The following is a 19283-nucleotide window of genomic DNA, read 5'->3' as shown; positions in this document are numbered from 1 at the left end:
ACGCACTCCACACACACACACGAGCATATATTCACACAACGCCCCTCATACTGAGTTTTTGTCAAACCTCCAAAGTCTAGCACTAAGGAAAGTAGCAAATAGAAAGAATCAATACAGCAAATAAGTAGTTGATAGGGCAAATGCACCGCTAAAGATAAAAAGAATAAGCACAATATCAACTGGCCGCAACTTAAAAAAATTCACAATGTGAAATTTGCATGTCCGCTAATACGGCTGAATTATATACCTAGATGAATCCAGGAACATGTCCAAATTCACCTTTTAGGAACGTGCATGTTATATACTCATGGTAGTCAACCCACAAGACTATATAACTATCAACTCCATTATGCATAGTATGGACTAGATACTACAACATCCCCACTAACGTCATCAATGCCCAATAGTATGTCAGAGATCCAAAGGAGTCTGAGAGTGATCCTTGTACTTGATATATGTCAGAGACCCAAAGGAGTCTGAGAGTGATGAATCAATCCTAACTCTTTATCATGAAAGAAAATACTTCTTACAGAAATATGAAGATTCTTTTGAAGATACTCTTCTAGGAGAGCTACCTCCTATGAGGCCAGAAGATCATCAAATTGACATCATGCCAAGAAGTTCACCTTCTAACAAACCTCCATATCATGTGAGTCAAGCATAACAAGAGGAGATTATGAAGCAAGTGAACCAGTTATTGGAAAAGGGTTCGATTAGACCTAGCTCATCACCCTTTTGCTCTCCAATCTTATTGGTTTAGAAAAAGGATGGTTCTTGGCATATGTGTATTGATTACAAGGCCCCGCTTACCTTCAACAAAATGATGGAACGAATATTTCGAGAACATAGAAAGTTTGCAACTACTTTCTTTGACATCATTGTGCATAGAATGAGGAAGAGCATCGAAAGCATTTAGATATGGTATTTCAAGAACTACGGAAGCGCAAGTTATATGTACATACCCATGGTAAAGATAACAAAGTAGCAAATGCTTTAGCTTGGAGACCCATGATTCATGCCATTTCTAGAGGATATCATATGGACTTCACTATAATGAAAGATCTCTATGCTACAAATGAGGATTTCAAGGACACTTGGAACACATTGCAGAATGGAGACTTGGTGACCTCTTATGTCATCAAGGAAAGGTTCCTTATGATGCAAACTTGATTATGTGTGACTAAAGACTTAGAGGCAAAAAATAATGGAGGAATGCCATGCTCCACCTTACATGGGACATAGAGGTATCTTAACAACAACTCAGGTTTTGAGAGTTATTTCTTTTGGCCTAGTATAAGAAAGGACATTGAGCAATGTGTTCGAGAATGTTTGGTTTGTTGGACAGTCAAGTGTGATCGACAAAAACTCCCAGGATTATTGCAACCTTTATTGTACTAGATTTGATCATTTACATATACATCCCCATTGCATGATGTGTGATTTGCTCTGATCTCTCGTATATTTGGTCCGTTGGTCTCTTTTGCCCTCACATATACATGATGCATTAGAAACATACAAAACATTTGTATTCCACAATTGAGGACAACTGCAATATAAGAGAAAGGGATGTAACTATTTAGTCCTCCTAGCTCCTTTTCACATGATGGAACTCATATCCAGACACATTGACAGATGGATAAAAGCATCGAAACAAGAATCTTGAATTTGACTAAGTTGACCATGAGCTAAGGAAAGCAAGGAAAAGCAAAAAGTGAAACTAAGTTGACCATGAGCTAAGGGCACCATTGGAAAGAGGAGACTGAGCCGAACCAAAAAGCTAAAAGCCGTTTCTCCAAAAAGCTGCTCTAGGACCAAAAAGCAAGGCTCTGTAGTTGAAAAAAACATAACTAAAGAATGTTAACCAAAGTTGAGTAATATTTTATTTTTTTTAACAAAAGCAGAGCAAAAAAAGTAAAAAGTAAAACTTGGCCTGCTCAAGTGTGTGCACAACTACGGTGCCTTTCAAGATTTCCATTGCATCTATTGGTTGCTTCCATCTCTCTTGCTTTGCCAACATCCACCATCATTTGGGATGGACGGAAAGCAAGCCGATATTGGCTACTATCTATGGAAGTTCAAAAAGACAATAACACTATCATCGTACAAGACAAGAAACACGATCGCCCCAATTGAAGACGCTAGAACTGACACCAGGTATGAATGACAAATGGTTTCTCGTGATCTTGGCTCTTGTTTTGGCAATTTCTTGCAAGAATCAAACGCTTCATGGCAACCACTAAAAATCTAAATTTGGCACGGATGTGCATCATGGTCTTCTCTTAAAGGTACGACAACCTTGTGACAGCATTGAGTACCCAAGTCAAGAGTCCTCCTCACATTTGAGAAGTCCAATGCTATGCTTTAGGAAGAATTGCAATGAAGAGCTCCATAAGACAAAGTCTCTACTTCCTATGGCAACACAGATAAAGAAAAGAATGACTCAACTAACCCCTCAACTCTAGGAGAAAACAACGCTGCGACAAGCTAGTCATATCCCAAATGATTGCATAAAGAAACAAGCAGATGCCAAGAATGGTACTTTGAAGACCAAAAACAAGAGTCAAGCTTTGGAGCCCTTTGAGGTACTTGAGGAAATTTAACAAGAACAATGAAGCGTCGAGACATGACTAGATGATTAATATATCTCCCTCCAGCCAATGTGAGATTGACATCCTACTGTAAGTGGAAAACAATGCCAAATGCCCTACTAAATAGAGATAAGTGCAATCTCTTGTGTCTCAAATGATGATTTTACTAAAAAGCTATTCTCTATATAACAAGCTTTAAGAGGAACCACTTGTAAGTTGCACCCATCACGGATTAAGACTTGCAAGTTCACTTCAATTTTTTTGTTTTGTTTTGTTTTCCTAACCGAGGTCAACTTGGGCCAAACATACCCTGTTAAACTCGAAAGGCCATAACACTTTTGTCACATTCACTTCATTTGAAGGTGCAATCATCTTGGATGCCAACGGCAATGTCATTGAAAGAAGACACCACACCTAACAACCTTTACCAGCGTTCGGCTATTACTACTCGAGCCAAGACGTCCTCATTGCCAAGTCACCGAGCCTCTTTCCCTAAGACTCTAGACAGAATAAAGCATACACCATAATCTTTAAAAAAAGGCTGTTATGAATTAAAAAAAAGACAAATAATGACTTACCCAGTGTAAGTGCTCAACCCAAGATCGTTGACTGGAGAAGACAAGTCGAAGCTCTGGGCCTACAAGGGAGAATATCAAGAACTTCAGAACCGAGTAGAAAGTGTGGAAGGTGTTCCAATGTTACTCCAACAAAAACTTACTTGAAAATATGAATTGTACTCGCTTGAAGACAAAGGCGGACCATATACAGATGCATTTGCACTTAACCTACGTCCTCTTTGTGTTTCGAGCACAGGTGCTCTGCCCAAGGCTAGAGCATACTTGCAATCCGTCTTTTCAGAGGTAAATAGCTCACTTTGACTCTCATAATGCCAATCCTGCAGACGTCTGTGTACAGCGAACGCCTGAGACTGGAGCATGTCTTGCCTCTCCCAGGGAAGCCTTACATGCGGTATAAGCCATCGAAGACCCCTAGTTGTTTCATAATATTCTATGGGCAAGCTGACAGCCAACCATTGCGAAAAGGCGAAGACCTGAAGATGCCCTGCCATACCCTGAAATCCTAACTTGTCAACTCTCACTCAAATACATCAAGGATGTGTAGAAAACAAGAACTCCAAGCTCAAATAACAGGGTATGAGGGAAGGAAAAAAAGTGGAACTGAATGGGACATGGGGACAGGGAGAGAGCAAAAGAACAGGGGTTGATGAGAGAGAGAGAGAGAGAGAGAGAGAGAGAGAGAGAGAGAGGGCATAATCGTTGTGTGTGAGGGGAGTGTTGGTGTGGCACGTGCGCATGTGTGCGTGCATGCATGCGTGTGTGTGAGAGAGTCAGTGAGAGAAAGAGAGAGATCCCACAGGGTTTCCCATACCTACCAGCAGGTTTCTCGATGGATCAGATACAATGGATCCCACTGTTGCAGCTGTAAGTGCACCAGCTGCAGCTAATGATGCTGAAGAAACAGACAGTATTCCAGCAGAAAAGGATGTTGCCAGCAGACTTGCTGTAGTGAAAGAATACAAAGCAATGGACACAGCAGGAATGACATCTGCGCATAATTATAAGGATCCAAAACCACAAAAAATCAATTCACACCTGACTTTAAAAGTTTTAACCTGATAAGACATGTAAAAGCTCGCACGCATGTTATGGGTTTTTGCTAGGCGACTTACAGTGCCTCACGCGTATGACATTGGAAGGCAAGTTAAGATTTCCTGCAATATCAGCCGTCTTGTTCTCAGTCACAAAGATTGTGACAACCTTCCCCACGTCAGCAAGAACGTGCAGTGTATATATGCTCTTTGACACCTCTCGAAAGCTGCACAGCACAGTTGACATTGGTTCATGCTTTTTGACAATTGGGTTTTTAATCATTCTCATCAAATTAAGCCAATTTACTTTCAAACTGGGATATGTTTACTTCTATCAGCCCTAATCCATGCTTATATTTACAAAACTCCATCAATTTCTCGAGAAATTTAGGGTTTCTCAAAAATTAGGGTTTCAAGTATTCCTTTCAACAAGCTTTTCATATAGGCATCTCCATAGACACTTAATCCATGCTTGTGTTAAATCTTTCCTAATTTTCATGGGAAAATTAGGTTTTTAAGAAATTAGGGCTTTTAAAATTTCTGTTCATGATTTCCTTGCTGGTTTGACCTAATTTTGAATTGTTAGGGGAAGAGATTGTTTGGGGGGTCTCTTATCAATTCTTTTTGCACCGGTTGAATCCTCTCCATGGACGGCAAGCCAAAGTGGAGGTCAAGAAAGGTTTCCCACCCCATGGAAAACATGGAGGGTGAGGGAATGAGAGATGGAGGGCAAATCACCCTAGAGGATACTATGGATGTATTGGAAGAGCAAGGTGATGCTTTGGGACAAGCATCAAGAGAGCATGATGAAGAAGTTTGTGGAAAGTGCTCAAAAGCCTACTTCTCATCAGCTTTCTTCCAACCATTTCACTTATTCACATGCTTGTGGATAAGTTGAACTCCCTCAATCAAAGCATTCAAACCATGAGTGCCAACATCACTACAAAGTTAGATGAAATGGAGAGTAAGATGATTGTACAAGCCTTTTCATGAGGCTACCATCAAGGCTACTCCACATGGTGACTTCATGATGGATGTACGGAAGTCTAATGAGGGAGTTTCAAAGAGTGTTCCAATCGAGCCCGGTCCTTCACATTTGTATGGGAGGCCATATAATGATCCCAATTAATCAATGGGCAAAAGCCAAGAGGGTTGCAAACTTGTAGTGCATGCCAACTCAAATCAGCACATACATGTGGAAAAAGATGCTTACGGGAATGATGCCATGTAATCCAATGAGCATATACACATACAAAGGGTTGCCGAGGATGGACGTTGGATGGAGCTTCCTCCTTATATCAAGAGGGAATACAAGGATTCTGCCCAATTTCTATCATCCTACAAAGGCATAAGCCTCCTAACAACAAGGATGATTCTTCTTCCAACACTCCATAGGACATGAAGGACAAGGTCTTAGTCTCCAAATTCAAAGGAAATGGATTAGCCCATAATGAGTTGGAGTGGACTATGCGGATGGACACCTATTTCCAGCTTTATAGCCTTTACCCAAAGAGTGAAGAGAATAAAGTTCAATTTGCATCATTGCACATGGAGGATTATGTGCATCGATGGTGAAGGCACATGGTCGAGGATTATACGTGCAAAGCTAATCTATTGGTTCTTGACATGGGTTCCATTGATATGGTTTTGGGATGCGATTATGTAACATGCAAAAGCTTGCAATCAAGATTATACTTTGATAATGAATCTCGACCTTCAAATTCACTATTTACTTAGACTTCCCTTGGAAGTTCTAGCCCTCGAAGCACTTCAGCACTTGTGAATAATGACATGGTGAAAACCCTAGGCTAGCCTTGGCTTTTATAGTTCCCCTAAATGCTGATCGGTGCGCTGAGAAGGCTATCGGCCAGCTCACAAAGTCCCACTACTTGAATACAAAGGAAAAACCCGGCGCCTTTTTCATGTGTGGCCATGAAGGTGCCTGACCACCTCGCCCTTTTGCTCATAAGGCTAGCCACTTGGCTACTAAAAGCCCCCCAAGCTTGGCCAAATATGGTCCATGCCTCCTAGAGTTTGGCCATCAATGGCCCTTGCCTCCTGGAGGTCGGCCGACTCGGCCTATGCCCTATAAGGACTAGCCAATAATGCTATGGGCTCTTGTTATTACTTTTGGACAATCTTAGCACGTTTGGCTTACACAAATTTAGCTTATGGAAGGCTATTTCCATCCTCTTGGAAGCCTAACCACTTAGGCATCATAAATTTATATGCAATTTTTACCTTGATTGCATACGAGCTTTCATCGTGATTGCTCTATTTTTCTTAAGCTTAACTTTAATGTACAAGTGATTCTCTATTACAGTTGATGTTTGAAGGCTTACCAACAACCTACTTCATTGCTTCCAAGGTCATATATAGGGCATCTCAAATTGCCAAACAATTCATGGAGCATGTATTCAAGATACATGGCTTGCTACTTAACATAGTGTATGATTGAGACATCAAATTCAAGGTAAATTTTTCGAGAGCTTTGTATGAGAACATACTCCATCTACAACCTATCATCCTCAAACAGATGGGCAAACGGAGGGTACCAAGAAGCGGCTTAAGGTGTATTTGATACATAATTGTCATGACATACAATCTTCATGGGATGAATGGCTACATCTTGCTGCATTTTATCATAATTCCAACAAGCATATGAGCATTAGATGTCTCCCTCCTGTGGATCTGAAAGCTTTTAATCAAAACAAAATATGCAATAAATTGGAAGCCTAACCACTTAGGCATCATAAATTTATATGCCATTTTTACCTTGATTGCATACGAGCTTTCATCGTGATTGCTCTATTTTTCTTAATCTTAACTTTAATGTACGCAAGTGATTCTCTTTACAGTTGATGTTTGAAGGCTGACCAACAACAAACTTCATTGCTTCCAAGGTCATGTATGGAGCATCTCAAATTGCCAAACAATTCATGAAGCATGTATTCAAGATACATGGCTTGCTACTTAACATAGTGTATGATTGAGACATCAAATTCATGGTAAATTTTTTGAGATCACTGTATGAGAACATACTCCATCTACAATCTATCATCCTCAAACAGATGGGCAAACGGAGGGTACCAAGAAGTGGCTTGAGGTGTATTTGATACATTATTGTCATGACATACAATCTTCATGGGATGAATGGCTACAACAAGCATATGAGCATCAGATGTCTCCCTCTTGTGGATCTGAAAGCTTTTAATCAAAAGAAAATATGCAACAAATTGATGAATGAATTGTGATACTACAACATAGTCACACCTTCCAAAAAGACACATTGACTAAAGAAGAGTTAAAGAGAATGAAGCAACTTCTTCAAATTTACAAGAACAACATGAAGAAAGCTCAAGAGGTTATGAAGGCTAATGCAAAAAGCATCGGCATGATGTGAAGTTTCAAGAAGGAGATTATGTACTCTTGAAGCAACCAAAGAGCCGCCACAACACTCTCAAGGGTTCCACTAATCCCAAGCTAGCTCATAGGTACTATGGAGGGTTTGGTGATTTGGCCTACAAGCTTGATCTTCCTCCTACTACTAGAATCCATAATGTATTGCATGTATCCAATCTCAAGAAGTATGTGGAATCTATACCTCATGAAGTGGAACTAAGGATAAAGAGGAAGAAATCATTTATGAGCCAAAGAGGATTGTGGGAAGAAGACCAACAGACTTGAGAAATAGAAGCATAGAGGAGTTTCTCATAAAATGGAAGCATTTACCCTTGGATAAGACTATATGGCAACCACTTTTCTATGTGCAACAAGATTATCTTTGGAGGATATTCTTGACCATGTTTCTATTTTCCTTGATTTTAGCTTTAATGTAAACAAGTGATTCTCTATCACAAAGGATGAGTCTACATGGAAGCCATTAGCTTACGTGCATGAGCATGGACTTATTCTTGATAATCTTGGGTGATTTAAATGCATTTACAAGAAATCACAAGTCACTAGAATTTCTGAGATTTCACATTTTGGTGGCTTTCACATTCACATTCGGAATGCTTTTTATGGCGGAATGATCGATTATAATAGGTGGTGTATACATATTTAAATTTTTGCTCTCTTTACACTCACATAGACTACTACATGTGGATCTCCAACCATTTTGAGATTTTATATATATGGATATTATGGGGATGTTCTATGGCTTCTATTTGGACATTGTTCTAGGGTTTTGTGCAAGAAATTACAACCCAAGAAGAGTTTATGGAGGAACATGTATGAAGCTTGGAAAGACATGCTCATAGATTTTAAAGGAAAGAGACCCGTTATTCATTGATGGTTTCCATGATCATTATTGGTATATGGCTACAGTGTTTCATTGGAGGTAGCCATGGTATTGGCATATGGCTATGGTGATTCATTGGTAGCATGTTTGGTGATTTTCGAGAAAAAATCTTTGTAGGAAGGGCTCGTAATGAAGTGATATTTTAAGTGCTGAGATTGTAAATAGAATAATAGACATAACTTGGTGGCAACTATAAATAGAGCCATGGACTCATGGTTGGGAATTTTGGATCATTCTGTAATTGGACTATGGTCATTCTTGAAGAATGCATGAGTACTGGAGCAAGCTCTATGATCCTTCATGTGTGGTTTGTCACATGGCTTCCTTGGGTATAACTCCATATAGCTCTATGATCCTTCATGTGTGGCAATATTATCACATGGCTTCCTAGAGTGTAGCTTAGATCCATACGGCTCTATGATCCTTCTGTTAGCAATCAGTTCCTGTCTGTACACTATGTCAAGGCCTTTGTTGTGGGTGTGTTCGCTCAGTTTTGGTGTCTCCATGTTTCCTCACTTCCATGTATTTTTTCCCATTTTTTGAGTGTCGGAGGGCTATCGACTGTCTCCTTTTACTGGCCGACTGGGTGTTTGATACCCGACCTACAATACAGCCTTGGCCGACTTCAGATTTACCGGCCGACTGCCCTTCTACTGGTCAACTGGGCTTGCACTGGTCGTGGGCTGCTGTCAGTTGTTTTTGTGCTGGCCGACCAGCAACCTAGGGCCATATAAAATGGCCCCTTGTCCCCCCCACTCTCCATTGTGTATTTCGGGATTTATCGGTGTATATAGCAGAGTTAAACTAGCTTCTCTCTCTCTTACATCAATTGTCTTCATTTCCGCTATGCATTCTGACATGGTATCAGAGCCCCAAATGGCTTGAAGCTTGGAGACAGTGCGACGTCGAGGGTTTGCTGATTGAGGTGCTCATTGGAGACTGCTTTGGGATGTACGGGACTTGGAGATCGGGTAGAAGGCGGCCATCACCATTGGACAACCACCTTGCATTCTATTTGCAGCCTCTTCTTTTTTTCCACCATCATCTCCTATCTGTACACTGTGTCAAGGCCTCTGTTGTGGGTGTGCCCGCCCAGTTTTGGTGTCCCCATTTTTCCTCACTTCTATGTATTTTTTCCCATTTTTCTAGGTGTGGGAGGGCTGTCGGCTGTCTCCTTTTGCTCGCCGACTGGGTGTTTGATACCCGACCTGCTATACAGCCCTGGCCGACTTCAGATTTGCTGGCCGATTGCCCTTCTGCTGGCCGGCTGGGCTTTGTCCTAGTCGTGGGCTGCTGTCGGCTGTTTTTGTGCTGGCCGACTAGCAGCCTGGGGCCATATAAAATGGCCCCTTGCCACCCCACAATCTCCATTGTGTATTCCGGGATTTATCGGTGTATATAGCAATATGGAGTTCCATGGATCTATGGAGTTTACATACTTTTTCTATTTTGTGTGATTCTAGTGAATACCTTGGTTACATACGTTTGAGAATCAAAGAAAAGAAAACACCATCTTGAAGTATGAATAGATTGAATCTTTCCAATTATCCAAACAAAAACAGAGCACACACTTTCTACAGAAACAGAGAAAACACTTTCTAGAAAAAGGGAACTCCAGCCATGCACCTGCCTTGTTATTTGACCACCCAATGTGGAGAGGGCATGAGAGTCAAAGGAAAAAACAGGCTTTGTGAACTCAATAAGGACAGGCACATCGCGTTTTCGAGTCTTGATACTTGATGTGGTGGTCAGCCTCACTTCTGGTCTGGTAGCATCTGCATTCGATATGTGAAATTGGAAGATGTTACACATGATGCTCCTACAGGACAAGGCAGTCCAAAACAGATGTCTGGAATGAAAGGTTTTCAACTCATTAGCAAAGCTACTCACTCTCAAGGCACCAAAAAAGCATACATCAAAGGACCTTACGTCTTTTTTAAGAGCCTACATGCATGCTGGTGAGAGAGACCGAGAGTGCATGTGAGAATTAGACAAACCATAGAGGAAAGTCACAGCACTAGGCTGCCTCACACCCGTTCCTGCCCTGCTGGTGATGCGCCTTGTATCGAGGCTTACAGTGACCACGGCAAAAGATTTCACATTTGTGAGCTGTGATCATACAGAAGCTGAAAGTGATCAGATCAAAACAAGTAATCCTGACCTGGAATGGAACAAAACGAAGTTTCTGCCTGCAAGAAAATGTACACCTCAAATCCAAACCGTCGATTTCCATGGCTCTTTCTATGAGTAATCTTGAGAATGCCTTGGCTTGCTCTGAGCGCACCCACAAGCTCTTCACTTGTATTACTCACAGGATGGATGAAGTCCAGATAAACAATCAAATCAGTCACCTTGTTGGTGGCTTGGACAGTTCTAGACACATTGTTGATCTGTACAAGGGTATCAGAAATGGCTGTCCAAAGATTCACAGCATTTGGCCTCCTATCTGTTCAAATCCTCGAACATTTTAGTATGACAATACACATGCCGTGTTGTCATTCTAAAGACAACAAACGTAGCAGGGCAGCTCCAATCGTGCTCTAAGGACCTTAGCATACCAAAATGGATGGTGACAATGGCACTTGTGCTGCCTTCAACTGAGTTTCTACCAGCATCTGTGCACAAGCCTTTAGCCAATGCTAGTTTCACTTTCCCTGTTGAACTCTCAGTTCGAAGAGCAACTGTCAGACTGAAACTCAATCCTCCTTGACTTCTGAGAGTGGAAGGGAGCACCACACCCGCACCTGTCACTATAAGCTGCAACAATGTGAAAACCAAATGCATGTAAGTGTTGGCATCAAAAGCTCACGACGTAGTTGAGTGAGCAATCAACAGCTTGTTCATCATAATGTGTCTTTTCATCTAAGAAGCAGTACTTACATCGCACATGGATGAACTCACACATTTAAATCCTCCTCCCACCAGACATGGGGCACTAAAAACGATCTTCACAGTTAAATTTGCAGCATTGGTGAATGCAGGCCCAGCGTCGATGTAGGCTGTAGGTGTTTTCTGGTCTGCAAGTCAATCCCAACTAGCTCAATGGCGACCTCACAAAACCTCCCCCAGAGCAAGACATCGAACTCCTAAGAAACTTACCAACAGCCGGATTGGGCTGTTTGGAGGCCATAACACCATTAGAAGAGTGCACCCATACTTTGAAGCTAAGTCGGTCATTGAATATACTGGTATAAAAGGTACCCTTTCTACATACAGCGAATGAATTGTTGACCAACTGCAATGACGAGAAAATTCATTGCTGTAAGAAAACTGCCAGCCTGGAAACTCAATGCAGCTAGCATAAACCCAGCGCTCATCATACAGATAGCAAATACAACATTGCCTAATTAATCGTCAAAATCTGGGACTTGCCCACAATATTTCGAGTGCTGCGACAAAATCTATCGGAGATAGATAACGAGAGCATGTGTAAATGTACCAAAAGAAAAGCACTGGCATCGCCCGCAATGACCATACAAAAACACATACTGCAACCATTGATGAGATAGGCTTCGACCTAATATCATCAAATAAACAGATGTGGCGAATGTTTGGAGAGCAAGCAAAGTAACTGAGAACGTCAGAAGTGCAAATTATGGATAGAAAACTGGTGGAAGTTTACAAAAGACACAATCGTAAGAATTGGCTGCTGTTTGTCTCCCACACTACGATTGCTGTAGCAGTGGTCGTTATGAGACCCTGATGACTCGTTATGAGACCCTGATGACTCGTGGTTCGAGGCAGAAGGAAGGGTTCTTACCGATAAAAACATACGAAGAAGCTATACCGCAGTCGTGTGTCAATGTCAAGGGCGAAGAGAGGGTGCGTACCTTGCACGAGGCAGTACAATACCCACACCGGAGCTCCCTGTCTTGGAGATCAAGGGAAGCGCTTGCGCCGCCCGTGACTGGCGGAGACACAGTATCCGTTGGGGCAACCGCTGGGCCGGAGCTGGAGGAAGCGGGAGGAGTAAGTAACAGCACGATGAAGCATGTCAGTTGCAACTGTAGAGCATGAGAGCCACTTCTCTCCATGGAGAAGCCCCAGCTCAGCTAGCAATCATCCCGCTTCACCATTGCTTTGGTACTGCCCTTTGACAGAAGCCTCGGATGACAACACTGAAAAGCCTAGAAGCGTCGCTCATCTGGAGTTTCCTTGGACTGAGCCAATTCGTGAGCTACTACCAAGGAAAGTTGATGTTCAGGAAAATACGTTCGACTGCGTGGAATCAAGACGGAGAGTTCTGAACAACTGCTTGTTGTACAACGGTGGAGATCAACGACGCGGACAGCTAACATCGCCCCGACTGTCTCGGAAGCAATGTGAGCGGAAATCGTACACTAGAAAAAATAAGGTGTACGCTTAAAGGATGGCCTTAAACAACTGTGGAGTGAAGCTCGACTCTTTTCCAGCAAAGAGAGGAGACCCCACTCCAGTGATCATGACCATATAATGTAAAATGGAGAGAGGCATATATAGATGTTGTGGCCCAAGGGAAAAAAGGGGAAGCGAGCTCTGGATGGTGAGCGTGATGCAGTCACAAACAAGAGGTGAATGACCGCTTTTCACTCAGCCAGCCGTTCTCGTGAAAATGTCCGTCACAGCGGTTGCCATTGTGGAAACCAGCTTGACACCCATGCTGAGAGGTGTATCTATCTTACTAGTAGTTACCATGCTCCTTCCGCCGTCAGTGAGGAGCGAGCTGAAGGAAAAGGAATGTGGCAACAACAAATGCAAAACCAGCGATTTCTTTTGTGGCCCCGCCCAATGGGACTGACAGCTGGCAGCCTGATCCCGCGCTGTACGTGGGTGTTGGTTGCAGCAGGACCTCTCGCCTTTGATGCCTTTGTGCAGAAGGAAGATTTCTGAATCTCTCGCATTTATCGCCGTCATCAATGCCTGCCCCGCCAGCATCAATGCCGGCCACCCCTCCCCGTCTTCTGGAAATTTTAAAAGCTAAAACCCCGCTTTACTTTATTATTATTATTATTATTACCAATTTTTTTCCATCGCTTCATGCACACGACTCACGTGGCGCTTTCCCGGTCTTCACAGTCCCACGTCACCGGACACGTCGCAGCGGAACTACTTTTTAAAGGCCCACATCACTGCCGTCCTCCGTCCGGACCCGGAGAGGTCACGTGAAATATGTTTTTCCATAAGGCTCTTGAGAATTTTTATTTTTGAGAGAGCGGACTGAATTTTGGATGCACACTCGAAGTTCGAAAATATTACCCTCTCTTTCTTTGTATTTCTCTGTCACCTACTTAAACAAGTTTTTGGTTTTGTCTTTCTTTCTTTAGTCAACATCAGTGTTCGAAAAAACCAAAATCCTATATCTTTTTATACCTTTAATCTGAAAAATCAAAAGTAAGTTCTTATATTGCCAAGTGTAAAAATTTTTCTCTAAAATTCTTGAAAGTTTTATAAGTTTTATTCAAAATTTTACACTTTAAAAAACTCTTGCGACAAATTAACTCGAGTATCAAGAGAATGTACTTAAAAACGACTTTAAAACACTCTCTCAACAAAATGATTGGTGACATCAATAGAATTTACTAAATTGTTATTATCATTAAAGAAAATAGAATTTTGCTTTCACAAGAATATCATCCATGCTTGTACATAAATGCACTACAAATATTGCATTGAGTCCTAAAAGAAGCAAAGACTAGTTGAAATTATTTTACTCACAAGCTCCCAAATCCTTCATGCTCCTCCATCTCCTAATGAAAAGAAGATTGTATTATATGTTAATACTTTGCTATGAAGGCATTAATAATGTATTTAACCTCTAAAGTTTTTAGAAATACCTTTTAGTCTTCATTTGTAAAAGCATGTCTTGTCGTAATGGCATCAAGCCTCCAAAGCTCTATTGCTGAGCTAAAGTCGAACTCTAACATTGGAGGACCTTCGATGGATACTCGCATTAAGGAAGTTGTACTCTTTGTCATCAATCTATTCCTCAACTTTGATTTGATAATATTCTGTATACTAAAGCCACGCTCACAAATTGCAGTACTAGAGCATTGGACTAATGCAACTTGCGCTAGCTTTAGCAACCCTTCATACTTTTCTTGTAGAGTGATATTGTTACTTATGTAAGACCAAGTGTCCCGCAAATTCCACCCTTTCCAATCATTAGTGGCTTAAATCTTGAATGTAAGGTATTCTCTTCGAAGAGATATTGGATCTACAAATTTCTCCATTAACTCACCATTTGCAAGTTTGCTTTCTCCATAAATGATATCAACCTGTCTAATTCATCAGCTCCAAAATTCTTAAGTAGCTTTCCAGGAGGATAGCAAGATGGAGAGAGTATTTTAAAACAAGCCAAGGTAGAGTTATCCACAAATCTCTCTTTCAAATCTTTAATAACACTTAATGTGAATGCTTTTTGAAAGCTAATAACCAATTCAATATCAGAGCCATCAGAAGAGCGAGATATCTTTTTGCTACGAAAATGGTCACCTTTTATTGAAGATCGTAAACCATGGAGAAAACCCTTATCTGGTCCATAATCAGGAATAATAGGAAAACCCCTTGTATCTTCCTTTCTTGCATTCATGTCAATATCCGGTTCTGACACAAACTCTATTTCCAATGCACAAATCTCAGCATTCACAATGCCAAGAATACTAGTAATATCAACATATGACTTTTGAAATATTTTACTTAACTTTGTCAAATGTTGATATAGATCTGCTAAGAAATGTAATGCATAAATGAGTTCTAGAGAAGACAATTTGCTAAAGACTACGAGATTCTCACTCTCAAAGAACTCAAAATTCTTCTTGTAATTCTTTTAATTTCTCTTTGCGGATGACACTCTTTCTAAAAAGAGTTGCGACTTCATTAATTGTGGAATCAATAGCTTTTGCAAATGGAAACTTTTCTATGCTTTTAGATGCACAAAGATTTGTGCGATGAGCCACACAATGCATAGATGTCATGAAAGGACAAGACTCCTTTAATCTAGTAGACACCCCGGATCTCTTTCCTATCATTACGGATGCACCATCAGTAACCAACTTTCTTAAGTCCGATCCATTTTCTAAGATCAATGTTATTAAAGAATTATACAAGCCCTCGGCAGTACGATCCCCAATAACATCTACAAGTCCAAAAAAAGATGTACGTGGACAATGATTCTCTAGATAAGATGCATATACTATCATGTGCTCATCGATAGATATATCTGTAGATTCATCTATCATGATCCCAAAACAAGGAGAATTTTTTAATCGTTCTACTATATTATGTGACAATGCTTTTCCAATATATTGAACAAAAGTTGCACAACTCTTATCATTGTTGTACATATGTTCGGGTACATTGGGAGTTTTGCATTCTCGCAGAAACTCTAACGTTGACACAACCTTGTTTAATGGGATATCATTTTTAGCAAGAAAATAGGCAGTACAAAATAGATTAGTAATCTCTTTGTCATGTGTTTCATTTTGTTTGTTCAATCCTACTTCAAGCTTCCTCTTGACATAGAACGAATCAATGATAATCTATGTGTGTGAGAGCGTGCATGTGTACTTAGGGCACTATGCTGCATGTTTTGTGCACCTATTGTTGCAAACTCACTTTTGCAATTAGGATCCTCCATGCAAACCTTACAATACATGCGTGCTTTCTCTCTATCAAATTCCAGCCAATGAAATTCACTTCTCCAATTTTCACACCACGATAACCTAGCTCTTTTTCTACGCGTAGCCTCTTTTTCATCAATCTCTTCGCTGCTTACAGTAAAATCATTAGCAATAATTTCTTCGTCAATTTCTTTACTTGACCTTTTACCTTTTTTCTTCTTATCCACAATAACTTCTTTACTAAATCCTCCAAATCCGAGTAGTGTGGATTGCACAAAAGCCATCTGAAATATTTGAAATGTATTATTATGATAATATGTTCCTTGTAAATTAATGTTTTACCAAGAAATAGCAAGTCATGTCAAGTTGTATGCCTCAACATATCTAAAAATTAAAAGAAAAAAGATGTTGAGTAGTTGTGAATGAGAGACATAGAGAAGAGATGCAAGCCAAAAAAGAGATGGAGAGAGGCAAGCTAAACAAAATTTACCCTGACCTTAATCCTGCAAAGTTTGATGCCAATCAATGATTTGTGAAGTGTTCGAACTTCGTACCCGAGCCACAACCTATATCAACCCTGCGCAACCTATAGCATGTTATTTGATTGATGTGAATCCTTCTCCCTCTCAATCGTTTGCTATCAATTCTCTCTCTCTCTCTCTCTCTCTCTCTCTCTCTCTCTCTCTCTCTCTCTCTCTCTCTCTCTCTCTCTCTCTCTCTCTCTCTCTATATATATATATATATATATATATATATATATATATATCTATAGTGACAAGGATCTTAAGAGCCTAGAATCCATGTGCAGGAACTTTCTCTCGTCAGAAGATGCCATAACCTATATAAATCCCCAAAGTGGCTTGGACCTATGGCGCCCTCCCAAAATCCCATAAAGGTCTAGGTCTACACAACATCCTCGAACTAGCTGAAAGGTTGAGTGATAAATGGATGATCAAGAGTCTTTCCCTCATCTGACTGGTCTAGACTGCTACACAAAAATCAAAATAAACACAAGCTGAAGATATTATTCAATGACCTCCCTAGTATCGTCCTCTTTTTCAACCCCCTCTAGATTGTCCTATTTGGAAGTCCATTGGTCAAAGGAATATGGAATTCGTGGAACAAAAGAAAAGGGGAACTCATCCTCTCCCCCCCATTGTGACATAAGGTCATCGTCACGAGGGAAGACTTGATTTGGCTCTCAGTTCTTCTGGGAGACTACGTAGAGGGTAGTGAACTAAAACAAGCCTATTATCTTCATAAAAAAGGGCATCAAGGTTTGGATGGACCTCTAGAATAAAAGCCATAGAAGTTGGAAATATGTAAGAGAACTACAAGAAATGTATAGACTCCCTCTAAGAGACACTTAGGTTATTCTCAACAGACTCGCCTGTTACCTAGATCTTCCACCTCTCTTTCAACTTATCAGTCAAAGAATCCATAAAGCCTTTTCTTAGGGTAGCCATTGTTGTCTGCTCCCAATCCCCCTCGCAACCTAGTCGCCATCCCAATGTGTTGTGGGATACGAGCCAATGGAACTATAGATTCACACATTTGTGGTCCCAGTTTATCCAGTGTAAAAATTCTTCTTTGGCTAATTTTGTACAAAGCCATCTAGAATAACTCTAAAGCTCTAAAACTATGATTGTGCATGTAACAAGGATGCCATTTCTTTTCTACATTTGTGTATATCATTGGTCTTCAAACAAACAACCTCTCTCTTGGCAGCAGATTTTGTTAGGTGTTGCTCCTAATTGTCATACAATATTATGCAATATTATTAGTGCTAAGTTCCTATGGTCTATCTAGATTGCGAGAAATCAGAAGATGTTTAAAAATGAGAGATTTGATGTCGTGGCATGCCTGAGAGAGCTTGCTTGTACAAATGAAACTGGTGTGGTGGATGCAAAATCCAAATTGTGGGAAGTCCATGCTAGTTCAAACGAGATGGAGGAAGCATAAAGGCGTTAATGGTGGTGAAAAGACAGTGCAACATCCAAATCTTTTACATCAGAGAATCTAGTAGTAAAGCTGCTTCTCTGGTATAAGAAGATAAAGATCTTGAAGACGAGGTACAACAGCTTGCTCGGTTTATTTTAAGCATTACTGCCTTTAGAACTCAACCAACTTGTAGAGGTTTTAGTTAAGCCGAGTAAGGCTTCTCCATGTAAAAAGACTTTTGTAATCCCTCTTTATATTTAATATAATTTATGCTTTTTTTGGGGGGGGAAGAAATTGACTCCATTGATTTAATTTTATTTCTACAATTTTCCTTAATTTACTTATAATATAAAAATGCTTATTTCTAGCTAATCTTGTTTGGTCCATTCTTCTCTAGATGTCATTGGTGAGACCTCATGGAGGAAGTGTTCGATTTTAGTCATTAACTCAAAAAACAAATGCTTGTTTCTAGCTAATCTTGTTTGATGAGACCTCATGGAGGAAGGGCTCGATTTCAGTCATTAGCACTAGAGCCTCTATTCTAGTTTATGGTGGTGAATGGCTCTTCAAGCAAAGACCAATGTGATGGGGAAATTCCCTTTCATTAAAGGATTGTTAAAAGTAAAGCACCATCAAATTTCCTATGATCTTCCAATTTTTGTGCCAAAGACATTTGTTCAAGTCAAGAGATTACCATAGCCTTGCCGAAGCATGTGTCATTAGGTTCTTCCTTTGGAACTGCAAATGCAACTTCTCATGTGGGTGCGTCCATATCATCACGTCCTCACTCCATTGTCACACTGGAATGCTCCTTGCCAAAGGGGTGAAGGGAGAGATCTCAATGCCTAGATGGAGGCAAGAAGAGATGGTCCTTCACGATAGTTCTCCTATAATCACACCTATCCAGACAAGCAACCATTAAACAAGTAAGAACACAATAGCATACAAGCAAGCAACAAGAGGGAATGAGGAGATTTCACAAGGAAACTATTGTAAGGGAATGATTATGTATTGCTTATTGTCAAAAATGTCTTATATATAAATGACTAGTTTCCACACTAAGCCAGTTAAACTTGAAAAAATGGTATGGCTTCCATTACTAGTCATAAGAAACTATGTACAATAAGTCCATAAGCTTTTCACTTTATATGTTCCAGTGCCCTCTTACAATAGATAAGTGCCCATTTGTGCAAGTAAGATGGTGAAGCGCCTTACGATATGTCAGGTGGGCAAAACATGATAAC

The 19283-nt window shown here is 40.5% G+C and overlaps 1 protein-coding gene across 2 annotated transcripts in view; it reads right to left on the bottom strand.

Annotated features, from left to right (window-relative positions):
* LOC147625528 (uncharacterized) overlaps positions 1-13060 on the bottom strand; it is a 32633-nt gene extending 19573 nt beyond the window's left edge. Inside the window, exons 1-11 of one of the 2 annotated variants that reach the window (XM_086817024.1) lie at positions 12331-13060; positions 11600-11735; positions 11381-11517; positions 11059-11257; positions 10708-10946; positions 10498-10609; positions 10131-10275; positions 4279-4424; positions 3982-4154; positions 3307-3660; positions 3167-3225 (exon numbers count right to left, since the gene is read on the bottom strand). In XM_086817024.1, coding sequence (XP_086673150.1) covers positions 3167-3225; positions 3307-3660; positions 3982-4154; positions 4279-4424; positions 10131-10275; positions 10498-10609; positions 10708-10946; positions 11059-11257; positions 11381-11517; positions 11600-11735; positions 12331-12534 — 1904 coding nt within the window. In that variant the 5' untranslated portion in view covers positions 12535-13060. Of the gene's footprint in view, positions 1-3166; positions 3226-3306; positions 3661-3981; positions 4155-4278; positions 4425-10130; positions 10276-10497; positions 10610-10707; positions 10947-11058; positions 11258-11380; positions 11518-11599; positions 11736-12260 lie in introns of both variants that reach the window. The other variant, XM_086817027.1, reaches the window with a different exon arrangement.
* Positions 13061-19283: the final 6223 nt, after the last annotated feature.

This window comes from Cibotium barometz, chromosome 23 (assembly GCF_041138505.1).
Source record: "Cibotium barometz isolate CiBa-2024 chromosome 23, ASM4113850v1, whole genome shotgun sequence".
Lineage (NCBI taxonomy): Eukaryota > Viridiplantae > Streptophyta > Polypodiopsida > Cyatheales > Cibotiaceae > Cibotium > Cibotium barometz.
The sequence above is the reverse complement of the archived record's forward strand: the minus strand, read 5'-3'. Positions and strand labels throughout refer to the sequence as shown.